General features: G+C 46.5%; 1 protein-coding gene across 1 annotated transcript in view; it reads right to left on the bottom strand.

Annotated features, from left to right (window-relative positions):
* Positions 1 to 15,408, bottom strand: part of PTGS1 (prostaglandin-endoperoxide synthase 1) — a 34,449-nt gene extending 19,041 nt beyond the window's left edge. Inside the window, exons 1-2 of the mRNA XM_061603724.1 lie at positions 15,309 to 15,408; positions 15,128 to 15,190 (exon numbers count right to left, since the gene is read on the bottom strand). Coding sequence (XP_061459708.1) covers positions 15,128 to 15,190; positions 15,309 to 15,315 — 70 coding nt within the window. The 5' untranslated portion in view covers positions 15,316 to 15,408. The remainder of the gene's footprint in view (positions 1 to 15,127; positions 15,191 to 15,308) is intronic.
* Positions 15,409 to 15,623: the final 215 nt, after the last annotated feature.

Here is a 15,623-nt window from a genome sequence, read left to right as displayed (position 1 = left end):
GGGAACTGCATCACTAATATCCCCATTTTACAGATGCGGGGACTGAGGCAGAGAGAAAATGGGAGACTCGCTTGAAGCCACATAGTGAGACTGTGCACCCAGCTTCCGCAGACCCCAGTATATACTTTGACCGTGGGACAACACTAACGCAACACCAAGGTGGTTGGGAGGGCTATCTACCAGTCATTTTCTGGTATTTGTCCACAACTCTGCTTGGAAAAGATCTGTGCTGGATTGTACTTGAGCTAAAGGCCAGCCTGGTCCCCATATCTGAGATCATTCAGTCCCCCCCCCCCAAATTTGGCCTGATGCATTGGTGTCCTTGGCTAGATGTGGCTAGGCTCGGAGGAGGAGGCTGCCTTCCCTTGCAGCAAAGTTAGGCAACCAAAGTAGCTAGAGATTTTCTATCATTAATCAGCTGGGTGCAGCTGCCGGCAGGGGGGAGACGGAGAACGTTCTCCTGGCCTGTTGCTTTTTTATAGCCCCATAAACACAAGAGCTGAGATAAGGCCTTGGGAAAGGATCTGGGCTAAATAAACAAGAGCAAGATGTGCCCCAGAGCATGGAAGCTGAAAGCGTGGAAGGGGATGGCGAAATTCAACCCGCAGGGTACACACACTCCTCCCATTCCTCTCTTAAGCTTCTCTGCACTGGAGCCAAACTCCTGGTCCACATTCTCTGGAAATGGACCAGACATTAAAAGGACAGACTTGGAAGAGCCAACAGGCTACCCAGTGCAAGGATTGATTAATGTGAGCCACGGCTCAGCCTGCACAGTGTCACAGTTAAAGCAAGGGAGCACTGGAGCATGTGCAGAGTTCCCTCCCCAAATCTCTGGGTTATCCCAGCATGTCCATATCTGGAGGTCTGAAGGGTGGAGGCATGCATGGCTCCTTGTTCCTCTGTTGCCTCCTCAGCTGCTAAAACTTAAGACTGAAATCTCCTCAGGGCAGAGAGCTGCTCTTTCTGCTGACCTGCTGCTGTTTTCTTTTATTACAGTGGGTTTTTTTACTTTTTTGTTGGTATTTAAGGGGTTTTGTTATGATTGTATATTATATTGTTGTAATTATATATTTGCAAGCTGCCTTGGGCTCTCTTTGGTGGGGTATCAATCCAATGAAATACATGTCAGTAAATAAAGAAGTTGCCCTGTCAACTACATGTGCCAAACATTAATAACAATAACAATAACAATAACAACAACAACAACAACAACAACAACAACAATAATAATAATAAAGAATGAAGACTCCTGGTGCAGACGATCCTAAGCTACAATGGTGGCTGATGACTCCATGCCAGTGGAGCGGTGGAATCTGGTCTGGGTTTTAGTCCAAACTTTCAAGGAACTGTCCTGGGTGCTTTCGCATACTCATCACACATACCAAACACACACATGCACATATTCACATACATCACGGGTGCATGCATGCGCACATACACACAGAGAGAGTGAAAGAATTCCCAGGGAGATCACTAGGAGGTAGATGCAAGGAGGACATCAAGGGGGTGTGGAAATCTGTCCACGTGCGTTTCTGTGGCTGCTGCTTCCTGTGGCCAGCAGCCAGATGGGCAGGAAGGAATCAGCCTGCCTAAACGGCATTAGGCACATCTGAGGCTGATGGGAATTGTAGTCCACAACATCTGGAGAGCACCTGGCTTGGGGGCGGGGGAGGATGAATTAAATAATTAAGCCGAAAGTAAACCCCCCCAACAGAGGAGGCACAAAGACACAGGAAAATGATCTGCCCCTGGAAGAGGCTGCTTGTTGTGTGTCCAGATGAGTTGATGGCCTCGTGCCAGATCAGTGACTCATACAGAAACACAGATGAGTCAGGAAACAAAGCGGCTGCTTGTCGGAGGTCTGGGGAACACTAGAACACAATGGCTACACTCTCCCACATCTTTGGACTCTTTAAGCAAATGAGGCCTCCTGCAGCACAACGCAGGGCTTATCCTTCCTTCTGTGGCAAACCAACAGCTGTCCCCGTCTACCAACACAAACCTAGAAGGGATATTTAGAATCATGCAGGATCTTTTTATGGAAAGGTATCTGGTGTTAGATTTTCGTTGCAAATTGGCCTTTGCAGGAAGGTGTGGTGGGAGGGGGAAGAGGGAAAGAGGCGCCCGGAATAGGAGCCATTCTGTCCACCACAACCACCTCCACTTTTTTGAAGTGCTCAGAAGAATTTTAAAAGTATGCAACCAAGTTGGTTCAAGGAGCTCAACCCATCTCTATTAAAAGACAAAGGTCAAAATGACTGACCCACCCCCTCTCCCAGCTGCCAGCTGATAACCTCTCCACTGCAGCCAAGAATCTCAGTCCATTTTCGATACCTGGTTCAGAAAAGGTCCTTCAGGGAGGGTTTTGTATCACTCAAAGGTGTGCTCTTTCCAGCAATCCAAACACACCAACATGAATCACAAGTTCAATAATTTCCCATGGAGAGACGCTGTAAAATTATCTGCCCCTGGAAGAGGCTGCCTGTTGTGCCTCTGAACAAGTGGGTGCTCTGGGCTTGTGTCAGCCCAGGACAGCGACTCACGCAGAAGCGCATCTCAAGATCTCACCAGCATTGTTAACAAGAACACATGAATCAAACTGATGGATCAGGCCGTCCAGCATCCTGTTCCTAACAGTGGCCCACTACACATTTCTGGGAAGCCCATGGGCAGGACACAAAGGCAACAGCCCCTCCTCTACGGTTTTCCATTAACTGGTATTCCAGGGGTATACTGCCCCTGAACATGGAGGGTCCATTTATCATGTCCTCATAGCCACCGTCTTGACCCACCCCAGTCCATCAGCATCCAGAGCCAGGATGTCCAAGCCAGCTGGATGATGTTAGTGTCCCCAGCTGCGCAGCAGCTGTTGTGGGTTGTCCTTTCCTTGGCGTGCCAAAAGGGTTGCAGCTGCAATTTATAAGCTCAAATTAATATGATGGAGGACAGCGAAGTGTTCATATGAGAGGAGGAAGGACTAAACACACCCAGGAAACTGAATCAGAGAAGCATGCGGGATCCTAGCATCTTGAGAGAGATGGAGAGACCAATGTGAGACAACAACAGTGGAGGCCCCCTGAGCTCCTGCTAGGTGCTGCTGGGTACATACCAAATCTCCCTTTCTGGGAGCATCTCTAAGCAAGCATGGTGAACCACAAAATATCTGGGGTACAGTTAGACCGGCCAGATGCAAAAGAGGAGAGGGCTCCTCCAGCACCCTTGAAGAGTTGTGCAGAAGCAGGAACCAGTCCCTGGTGCAATTTCTTCTTCCCCACAATGATTCTTCTCCGATTGGTTGGAGGCGCTACGGAACTTTCCCCAACATTCAGTCCTCGCTGCATGACATCCTAAGTCCTCACTGGGTCCCAGTCCTATCCCAATTTTCTGATTGGCTGGGAGCAGCCCTTCCAGGAGAGGTCAAACAGGGAGTGTTGTAAAGAGAGGAAGAGAACTGGAAGGGTTTGGGGTTTTTTTGGAAGACACATGAATCTTACTCTTTTTTTTAACAAGTACATTGTCTGAGTTAGGACAACTTGGCACGCAAAAGTCTCTTTTCTCAGTGAGAATCTTAGTGCTCTTTTCTTCTCTGCGCGGCTTTGTGGGTTCTTGCTGAAAAAAGCAGCTTACAAATGCAAAAACACAACAAAGCCAAAAAGCCAAAACTGGTAATCGTGATTTATAATTTGTGAAAAGCAAAGGATGTTTGTTTTTCAGCTATGATTTCTGTGCTTAATCCTCCCAAACTGGAATCGCCATCCCTACATTTCTCTAACAATTGAGTCAGTTGAGCTTTTGCTAGGAATCCTGGGATTCTTCCTCTCTGTGAGTGTGTGTGTGTGTGTGATATACACGCACAAACACCCTCCATCTCCTGGCAGCAGATCCCTAATGGGAATGTCCACTGATACTCCTGGTTTCCTGATGTTTGGTGATATATACACTTGGCAACCCCAGGGAATGTGAGGTGGGGAAGGTGAAGCATGACAAGGCATGCCTTCCCATCCAGGGGCGTGTGCAGATGAATGCAACTGCACTCAGAGTCAGACGAGTCACTTCCTCGGCAAGTGCAGACTCGGTGGTGCCACCCCCTTCCCAGAGGTCCACAAGGCTGCCTCCTGCTTTGGCAGAGGCGTCCACCGCTGAGGTGGAGTTGAGGGCAGGGGGGGATAATTTGGCTAAGCAGAGCCCTACTGGATCAGACCAGAGGCCCATTGAGTCCTGCTTTCCACCACAGCCAACCAGGCACCTCCAGGGAGCCCGAAGAAGGGCACCAAGGAACAGTCTATTGTTTCTTAGCAAATGGAATTCAGTGGTATACTGCCTCTGAACCTGGAGGTTCAATACATGGCTGGTAGACATTGATAGAACCCCCTCCTCCTCCTTCATGAATTTGTCTGATTCCCTTTCAAAGCCATCCAACTGAGTGGCCTTTGCCACATGTCATGGCAATGGATTCCGTCAATTAAGGTGGGCAGGATGAATCGTCTTCTTCTTCTTCTTCTTCATCATCATCATCATTACATTTATATCATCATCATCATTACATTTATATCCCACCTATCCTCTAAGGTGCTCAAGAGTGCTCACATGGTTCTCCCCCCACCTCTCCATTTTATCCTCACAACAACCCTGTGAGGCTGGTTAGGCTGAGGGACAAGTGACTGGCCAGAGGTCACTCACCAAGCTTCATGGCTGATTGAGAATTTGAAACCTGGTCTCCCAGACCCTACGCTAACACTGTAACTACTACACCACCCTTGTGCCTCACTCTCCCCCCTAAATAAAAATAAAAAGCAGCCTGGAAACAGCAGAGCCAGGCACTCCCTCCTGCACATCCCCAGAAAAATGGAAATGGACTGCCTTCAAGTCGATCCCGACTTACGGTGAGTGGCATTCAGAGGGGGCTTACCATTGCCTCCCTCTGAGGCTGAGAGGCAGTGACTGGCCCAAGGTCACCCAGTGAGCTTCATGGCTGTGTGGGGATTCGAACCCTGGTCTCCCAGGTCATAGTCCAACACTCTAACCACTATGCCACACTGGCTCTCAAAATGGAAATGGACTGCCTTCAAGTCGATCCTGGCTTATGGCTAACCTATGAATAGGGATTTCATGGTAAGTAGTATTCAGAGGGGGTTGACCATTGCCTCCCTCTGAGGCTGAGAGGCAGTGACTGGCCCAAGGTCACCCAGTGAGCTTCATGGCTGTGTGGGGATTCGAACCCTGGTCTCCCAGGTCGTAGTCCGACACCTTAACCACTACACCACAATGGCTCTCACAAGTCTCATGACTCTCTCTTTTCATAGATATATGAATGAAATGGACTGCCTTCAAGTCGATCCCAACTTATGGCGACCCTACGAATAGGGTTTTCATGGTAAGCAGTATCCATTGCCTCCCTCTGAGGCTGAGAGGCAGTGACTGGCCCAAGGTCACCCAGTGAGCTTCATGGCTGGGTGGGGATTCAAACCCTGGTCTCCCAGGTCATAGTCCAACACCTTAACCACTACACCATACTGGCTCTCATAAACCAAATAATAAATAAATAAAAATACCCATTTTATAGAAGGGAAACTAGAGATGCTCAGAACCTTCCCCTACCCAAAACAGGCAAAACACCTCCACCTCTCACTAAAACAAATAAAACACAGACTTTTTGTCGGAGTAACCCTCTTATAAAAACCAAGCAACCTCTAATCAAAAAGCAAATACCAAATTAAAGCCAAATCTATCAAATTCACACTTTCTGAAACAATTTGAGAACACAGCCGAATTCACACTTATCCAAATTTTGCAGTGCAGTTTCCAACTGATGTTTGCAAAAATGCATATATTAGGGGAAAGTGTGCATGACAGAGAATATATGAGTGAAAATAGTAGGAGGAATTGCTTGCAAAAATGTGTGCATTACTCAAAATTGCATACAAAATGTGTTTATTAGGAGAAATTTGCACTAAAATGCTAAAGAAATTTCATCAGGGTGTATTTTTACAGAAATGCAAATTACTGCAAAAATGTGGAGAGCCGAATTTAAGACTGGAAAAAATGAGACAGGAAAGGAGAAAAAAGAGAACTGAAATTGACCGATCCTTCTATCCCTGACAGAGCGTAGGGATGGAAAGATCTATCAATTGCGGTGCATGGACTTTCGCTCCCATTCCTAATGCAGCGTAAACTGAGGCTGCAATGGAGACATTACAAAAGTAAAGTGCTGCACTGCCAAAGTCACCACTGGAGTAAGAGGCCACTGGTTGAGAGTGTCAATGTGGACACAGCCCTAGGTTGCACTGAAGCACTGAGAGGTGGAAAGAGACCCATATTTTTAAAAAAGGGATCTACCTCTTCCATTTGATGTATAAATTCAAACTCTGCTCTTATAATCCATGCAGCAAATTTGCCCTGGGCTGCAGCCTCTGAGCCAACATTTCTGGTTTTTGTCAGAGGACATGATGTCGTTTGCTCTGTTGTTATGTATATAAATGTATAAAACATCTGGATTCATCAAGGCTTAAATCAAGCTCTCTAGAGAGAGAATGTCAAAGCCTTTTTATAAATGAAAGCAAATATCCGAGGCCTTTTAGAAGGCACTGGCATTTCCTTGCATACTCCCAGAATGTTTCACGACCTGGAATTTCTGACTATTTGAATCTGTTGAAAGGAAAGGATGGGACGCTGGTCCCTTTCAAAAACAAATTGCAGGTGGGTCTTTCTGGGAACTCCTGGAGGGTCACAGTGTTTGTGGGAGACTTTGGCTAACCTCTTGCAGGCAAAGAGTTCTTCCCGGTTTTGAAGAGTGGAAGGATATGCAAGCCCAAGGCACTGACCTGCTGTTGAGGCTAAGAGGCCTTGCTAGTGCCTAGGCTGAACATATGCAACCCTTACAGGGGCAACCCCGGAGCAGTGCTGGGTCAAAACTTTTAGCCCAGTTAAATTTTTCTGCCATTTGTTGGGACAGGGGGTCTGACTCAAAGAAGGAGAAGGTGTTTGGCTACAGTAATCATAGAGCTTGAGGGGTGTTCACACATTACTTTCAACGAAAGAAACTTCTGTACACACCAACAGTTGAGCTGTACACTCATAGGTATTCACAAGTAAAGTTCAATGAGTGTACAGCTTACGTACCTGTGTATGCAAGAGTTGAGCAAATCAACAAGTGTAGAGACAGCTTATACCTGTGTTCAGTGTAATGTGTGAACAAGCCTTTTATAAGGTGGCTGAGGGTCGTCCCCCACTGGTAGTAGTGCAAGGGTGGGGCAGAAAGCCTCACAGATCAACAACGTCTCAGCACGCTTAACAAACTACAGTTCCCACAGTCCTTTGGGGGAACGTCATGTGCTTTACATGTGAATTGAATGTGCTTTAACCCCCAGCTACTGTAAGAATGCCCCAGGAAACTGCACAATGTCATGACCCGGGAAATGCAGCCTCACTTTGTGTCATGAGGCTTTTTTACAGTATTTAATATTTATTTAATATATTTATAGTCCACCCTTTATCCTGAGATCTCAGGTTGGGGAACAATAAAAACGATAAAGGCAGAGCAACAGAACAAACCATTAAAAGCAATATAGAACAATCATTACAATGACTGGCTACTCAGAAAACACTTTAAACAGCTGCACAGACCTGTCAGCACAAAGAAATGTTTAAGAGATGCCCAAAAGTCAAAAGTGATGTTGCCTGTTGAATCTCTGCCACAGTGTTCCACAGCATGGGACCAGCAACACTCAATGCTTGACTTATGGTTGAGGCCAGCCAGGCTTCTGTAACTTGGGGGCAAGTAATAGCCCTCCTCTAGATGATTGTGATTTGAAACCATTTTCCATTAATAATAACAGCAAATAAAAATTCCAGTTTCAATCCATTAAAACCGCGGAACATCTCCAAAAAAGGATCCCCAAGCGGAACATTTAAAGTTAAAGGAGCACCAGGGCAGTGAGGTAGGCTGTAACTTCCTGCTGAAATCCCATAACTTTTCATACAACAAATGTTTGGAGGGGGGAGTTTTCCCACTTTTGGTGCACTGTATCCTTTCTGCACAGTTATAATGTGGTAGTATTGAGGAATCATCACAGAACAACTAATATAGCAGAATAAAGCCACAGCTAATGCACTACTATTGCATCAAGGACATGTTGCAGAATATACCCGCAGAACTACAGAAAAAAAATCTCTGAATCATGTTCTCAGTACCAGGGGCGTCACTAGGGCAGTGCGGCAGGTGCAGGCCGCACCGGGTGACATCACCAGATGGGGGTGGCATCCAGAGCCGTCCCCCCCCCAGGCACCGCCTAGGCACAAACGAGAGTCTTCGTGTGGCGCGCTGGCTGCCTTCCTCGGCTGTTAGAAGGTGGAAGCGGCAGCAGACAACGAGGCGGTGGCGCGCTCCTGGGCCCTGTTGTTTGGCCAAGTGCGCGCTCTGCCATGCGCGCAATCGCTCAGAGTCTGAGAGAGAAGGCGCTGCGGGCCGCACCGGGTGACACCAACCCTAGTGACGCCACTGCTCAGTACCCACTCCCCTCCCACTCACAGCACTCTCAACCTCCCCACCATTCTACCACGTCCCACTTCCTCATTATAAATACACTAAAACAAACTATGGACACATATCCAGTTGACATTGCCAAGGACCACCACACATAACCAAGAATCCCCTTCCACTGTCACGCTATGCAACAAGTTTAAGACTTCGCATTCGTTTTTGAGGGTAACAGTGGCCGAGAAGTTGCCCCCCCCCATATTGACCCTGTTCACCTCCAGACTGTCCGTAATTTGTGGGAGGCATACGGTCAGTCAGTGGTGATCACTCGTGCCCCTCGCTGGATCGTCACCTTGCAGTGGTGAGTAGGCTTGCGTGTTCCAATGAACCCTGTGAGCGATGCTGTCAGGAGTCATGTGCTCCCAGCAGGGTCACCCATGGCGGTAAGGTCAAGGGAGAGGAACCAGACAAAGAATGATCCAAGAAAGTCCTCAACGGCAGAACAGGCGGAGGATAACAATGTGTATGTTACAACGGCTGTGAAGGCGGATGAAGGCTGCAGCAGATAAAAGACTTCCAATCGTTGTGGTACCCATCCCACTGGATCAGAGCCTTTTTCTGTCAAGATTGTGTGTTGATCATTGTGCACCGATCTCCGCACATAAAACAAATTCACGCACAGGCGTCTTCCAATGAATGAATGAATGATCACTCGTGACCGAATAAGATTGTCTCCAAAATATTGGAAGACGCCTGTGCATGAAATTGTTTTATGTGGGGAGATCAGCGCACAATGCATACTGGGAAGTTTAGGTTTGAGCACTTAAAGTGGATTAAAGTGCTCTGTTTTCTTAGAGCAACAAATAAAGTTTCTTTTTTTTAATGGGCTTTTGTGGTTAGGGAAGTGGCGGGGAAATACACTGGCAAGTATGAGATGAACCAATTATTAATGGAAAGAGATATAGTCACCATGGAAGCAAATCAGGGTGAATTCAGGATGAATGCTTATTGCCATATAACCTCCCCATAAACAAATCAAAACAAATGCTCAAGAAAGACTAGACATAATCTAAGCAGATCAGAAAGACTGCTCAATAAACTGCTCATCTGGAACAACTTTCTGTGACCACTCCTTCAGCTTAAAGCAAACATCCCCTTCAGATGCATTTATCACCTTTCTGCCCTGACACTCAAGTAACAGTGGGAATATCTCCATTTATCCAACTGCATATCTTCCCAGCCAGACTACCTATATTCTTTGTGTCCAGAAATGATGGAGGACTGGGCCTCTCCTTTGATTATTAGGCACTTAATGAAATAAATATTAAGGGCTGTTCTCCTCTTGCACTTGTTTCTGAACTCTGTGAATGTCTATGGGAATCCTCTAGTTTATTAAGCTAGACCTGCTTGAGGCCAGTTGCCTTCAGTGAATCCATACCCGCTGTGGCCCGTTTGCATACCTGGTTATGCCATTTTCCACAACTTTCCAGCGCTTGCTTACTTGCTTGCTTATTTATTCATTTATTATTTGATTTATATCCCGCCCTTCCTCCCAGCAGGAGCCCAGGGCAGCACCTTTAAAAATGTGCTCAGAGACTTTCTAGATTGGTTTGCAGTGCTATATCTAGATGACATAACTGATTTTCTCTTAATGTCCGTGGGAACATAGCAACCATGTCTGCAAAGTCTGACAGTGACTAGAGAGAAGCGGTAGCTCTGCACTAAGGTAAGAGGAATGTGGTTTCAACCAAGAGGAGGCGGCATTCCTGTGGTACCTTGTCTCTCCCAGTGGCCTGCAGATGGATCCCCAGGTGATGGTGGCACCTGTAGGCATGGGAGGTGGAAGAGTTATTTTGGGGAGGGGCTGCTTCTACTGCCATTTTACCCACAACTTCTCCCATGTGCTTTTGAAAAAGTAGGTCCAATTATTCTGAACTCTTGCAGCAGATCATGTATTCAGCCACTGGCCTCCTTTAACAAAGTCTGTGGATGATGTCCTCTCCTAGCACCAATGGCTTCGCAATCTCTTCCACCCATGCACCTTTCATTCCGGGCAACTCTCCCCCCTTCACTGAAATAAATGGCAACATCTGGGATCTGAATAGTTGGCCATCAAGGTGGCACATGAGGAATGGTGGCACTTGGTTGAGGCAGCTCATCCACCCATTCAGGTACTCACTAGATACAGAAACCTGGAACACTCATGGACCATGAAATGCCTGAAACATCATCATCAGTAGGTATTATTCTTCACTGAACAGTCACATATTCTACCACCTTATAACCATATACTAACCAGGCACCAAGAATGGTGAGGTAGATGCATTATCCCAGAAAGATGAGTACTGTTCCAGCAAAAATGTCCTAACGCCAACTCCTGCAAGTTTCATGAATAGGACAACTGCCATGGACTTCTTTTCCCAGATCCATAGAGCTTTTCCAGCCTTGCCATTCATCATCTCACAGGAGTCCTGGCAACAGATGATGACTCATCATGTCCATGTGAAACAAGGGTGGGGAACCTGTGACCTTCCAGATGGTCCCACTGCCCCTCACCATTGGCTCTGCAGGCTGGGGCTTATGTGAGCTGGGATCCAACACCATCTGGAGGGCTGCAGGTTTCCCATCCCTGATGTAAAAGGTGGCTGCACATTCCACCACTACTGGAAGTTCCAGAAAATGCTTAAACTCCTGACTCATGCCTTCTTGTGGCCATCTCTCCCAAAGGCTATCAAGTGCTACATCCAGTTCTGTGAAATGTGTGCTAAGACTTAGATATCATGTCACAGACCTCAGGGCCTACTCCAGCCATTGCCTAACCCACAGAGGCTGTGGGCTTATATCTCCTTGGAATTCATTGTTTAACTTCTATCTTCACACTGTGATCTTAGTTGTGCTGGATATGCTGACAGAGATGGCTCATTTCATTCCAATGCAGGACCTGCCATCTGTTCCCAAGACTGTCCAGCTGTTCATCAATCAAATGTTCTGCCTTCATGGGCTTCCACACAATGTAATCTAAGACAGTGGTTCACACTTCACTTCTCATTACTGGGAGACATACTTGGCACTTCCGGTAATAAAGGTGTGCTTATGAACAGCATACTACTCACACACCAACAAATAAACAGAGTGGATAAATCAGATCCTGGAACAATACCTCCTCTGCTTTTTCAGCTATCACCAGGATGACCTGCCACATATAGAATTCACATATAACAATGCCTCAGACATGTAGATGCTCCAGAACCTGTTCTGCATTCTGGATGCTGTTACTGTTGTTCTTGCTGCAATCGCCAGATGGGCGACTAATAAATTAGTAAATAAATAAAATAAATGAATACAGCACCACTCTTCCAGGATTTATCTTCCAGCCTTGTTGCAGCCAATCAGAAAGTGGACTAGGGGATCCCTGCTTGACTCTGTGGTGATTATGCTTTGTGGTCCCATAGGGCTCTGCTTTATTCCTCATGCTGTTCAACATCTACATGAAACCACTGAGCGAGGTTGTCCAGGGATTTAGAGTGTGGTGTCATCAGGATGCAGATGGCACCAAGTCCCATTTCCCTTTTTCAGATGACCCAGATTGAAAAAGCTAGAATACAAGGATAGATAAAGGAACTTTGATGTTCGGTGGAACTTTTTTTTTTTTAAGTTGCTAGATTTGCAGTTTCCTTTTCCGCAACACTGACCAGCTTCATTCAGCTCCTCCTGTCTCTGAACTGTTTCCATTCCCAGCTGGCCATTGTAAGTTAAGAACCAATGGGTGCATGAGTGTGCTTGCTTTGCCTCTTCAGTCCACATCCCTTTGCCCTGTTGGGTCACGTCTTTTAGATTTCAAGCCTGTGGGCAGGCACTATCTTGCTTGTTGTTGGTCTAACGTAAGCCAGAGCAGGGTAAAAGAAATGCTTAAAATAAATATTTGTTGGCTGAGTGGTTTAGGTAGCTTTGACCACCACCATCCCAACCACACCTCTCCTTTGCTTATATTCATCAGGTTTTAGAAATTAGCAGCAGTGTCATAGCAAATTCAGAAGTGCAGGGACCCTTCATAATAGTCACAGCCATTCCCCCTTCTAAGATTATGCAACCTTCTAAGATTGTAGAATAATCTGGCTGGGCTTGAATATTGCTTTCTGCTTCTCTATCACTGTCACCATCTGACTGCCCTTTCTCACTGCCGAAGAAATTACCTGACTTACTGGAGAGTCTTCTCAGTGACTCATTCACCTCTTTTCACTCTGATTGACTCCCATCCGCAGGAAAGGACAAGGGAGCCCATTAGAAGACTCTTCTCAGTGGCTAACACACTCCCCTTTCATGCTGATTGGTTCATAGGATGCTGGAGACATAGGGGCGCTGCTGGACCAATCTCCCAAAAAAGCAAGGGGTCTAAGACTCCCCGAGACCCTGGATGACTACACCCCTGGAATTAGCAACTGGAAACCATTGGAAGGCTGTTTAATATGCTGTTTTAATGTGTACTATTCATATTTATTGATGTATTTGCTGTTGCTTTATTATTTTTGCTTACGTTTGTTTGGTTTGATTCTATTGTATTATTGTATTTATATATATATATTTATTTTTGATTGCTTCATTGTTATGTACACCGCCCAGAGAGCCCTCGGGCTTAGGGCGGTATATAAATTAAATTAAATAAATATAAATAAATAAATAAATAAAACAAGAGGGGATATAACTAAAATCTTTATTAAAGCTCTTCTCCCACCCCTGCCATCCACTCAGCTGAAGCACCTCAGACAGCTTCTTGGAAGTTTGGACTAAAACCCGGAGCAGATTCCACTGCTCCACTGACATGGGGCCACCAGCCACCACTGCCTAAAAATCCAGTGTGTCCTTAAATTCCCCCAGTGGCAATCTGACCAAGATGTGGATTTTGAGCTGCACCACCTTGTTACTCAGAGGGCAGTTTCTCAACTCAGTCCAGGGACTGCAGAGAAAGTAAGGCTGTTGGGGGCGGGGTGAGAAACAGAGGATATTGGGACACTCTGGTTAAGATGCCTCAGCACAGCTCAAGAGATTGGAGGCCTCATGAGAGGTTCAACTTGAAATCTTTCCAGTGACCGACAAAAGCCTTAGAGAAACAGCTTTTGCAAGGAAGGCTGAAGGTGCAGCACAATAGGCTAGGGTCCTTCCTTTTCTTCTTTGGGGGAAGCCGCGAGGGCGCCCTGCGGTGGTCAGAAGATTTTGATCTCAGCTTGTCAGTAGGAAACGCAGATGAGCCAAGAGTGATTGTGGCTAAATGGGGCTGTAAGGGAGGTGGGCCTCTCTTGGATGGGGCAGCTGTAAAACAGAGAAGGATTTTCATGGATAGGAACCTTCGTTTTGAAATGGGATCTGCTAGCAGAAGTTCTAAAACTGACTGACCCATACTGGCTGAGGCTGGTGGGAGTTGGAGTCCAAGAACATGGAATCATAGAATCCTAGACTAGTAGAGTTGGAAGGGGTCTGCAAGGCCATCAAGTCCAACCCCTTGCTCAATGCAGAAATCCAACAGATTGGGTTCAGGACTCAATCCACCTTCATTGTAGTGGGTTATAGTGGATATCATAATTTGCAAATTGTCATTATTACTTTTTATTTTTAGAAACATTTTGTTAAGTTATTGAAGGAAATAATAGAAACAGGAGCAACATGTAAGGAAAGAAAATTATAATATTCTGTGCAACATATTTAGTTGCATTTTTTCAAATTCTTAAGTTTGTCAAATCAGATCAGATTTTTTAATGTTTATATCATTTTTACTTGTCTATAAAGCATTAATTTTTTAAAGTCTCTTACAACGCACACATGCCCACTTTTTGTTTCTATAAGCAGGAACAACAATGGAAAGCTTTAATTAGAAAAGCTTTGTAAGTTACAAAAATACACTTATCACTTAAATAACTTCCATAACACACCCACATACAGTCAGCCTAGCACTGGCTTGGGTTGATGAGAGTTGTAGTTGAAAATATCTGGAGGGCGCTAAGTTGGGGAAGTCAGCTTTAAATCAAAGTGTAACCTACACAGAGCTGTATGGCTGTTGTGAATTGAGTCCATGCCACTAAACAAGTGGCTCCTTCAAGCAACCCCAGCCAGCCTGCTGCTTCTGCCAAATATTCATGCTAGGCTCCAGGCTGGAATCAGCTACAAGGTGCCCTGGAATTGGAAACCCTTGCTTTCGAATCCAAGATGCAGAGGAGAGAAAGCACTCTCCACATGCTCAGAGGTGCAACCTCTCTTTCATATATGCCACAAATGAGCTCTCACATTGACATGCCCTGGTTCCAATTAACTTTGTTGCCTAAAGAACACAAGAATGAAGCTGCTGGATCAGACCCAAAGCTCCCCTAAGCTCAGTGCCCTGTCTCCAACACTGGCCAGTCAACGAATCCCACCAACAGGGCAGGAGGGCAATGCCCGTTCCCTGTGATTCACCCTCACAATTTGGCCAGCCAAGAGAGTCTTCCTTGGGTTCAGCTTTGGATGCTTCTCCCTTTTGCATAAAGTCTCTGACAGCCTCCCAGAAATTCTCAGGGTGCCCATGCGTGTGTCTGCACTCTCACTCTCACATACATGCATGCGCGGCACACTCCCTTCTTCCCAGAACTGTTGCTGAAAAGGTTCACAGACAGCCCCTACCTGTGCTGGAGTTTCCAGGACTGACGCTCAGCAGCAGCATCAAAGGGAGGGCACAGCATAGCCCTGCAAAGCAGGCACAGAATAAAGCTGGTTAGTGGGAGGGGGGTGAAGAATTCTTGGGGGTGTGGAGGGAGGAAAGGGGGCAGAGAGAGAGAGAGGGGGAGAGAGGCCAGGCACTTACCGTGCATTGCAAGTGGAAGGAGCCTCCAGGCACACTGAATGCAGCTGTGGTTTTTCCTCCTGTGGCCTCCCAAGTCAGCCCGGTAGTCCCCTCCCTGTTCAGATGCTCCTCCTCCTCCTCTTCCTCTTCTCTGTCTTTGTACTTTGTACTCTGTACTTTGTTGGGGGGAGCAGCAGAGGCCCCTTGTGCCAGCCTCGTGCCCCACCCCCTCAGTGGGCCACCCTGACCCTGACCCTGACCCTGACCCTGGAAGGACAAAGTGGCTTTTCTCACACTGTCATTGTGACCTAGCGATTTCACACACACACACACGCA

The sequence above is a fragment of the Rhineura floridana genome, chromosome 20 (assembly GCF_030035675.1).
Source record: "Rhineura floridana isolate rRhiFlo1 chromosome 20, rRhiFlo1.hap2, whole genome shotgun sequence".
In the NCBI taxonomy this organism is placed as follows: Eukaryota; Metazoa; Chordata; class Lepidosauria; order Squamata; family Rhineuridae; genus Rhineura; species Rhineura floridana.
This window is presented reverse-complemented; position numbering and strand designations above follow the sequence as displayed.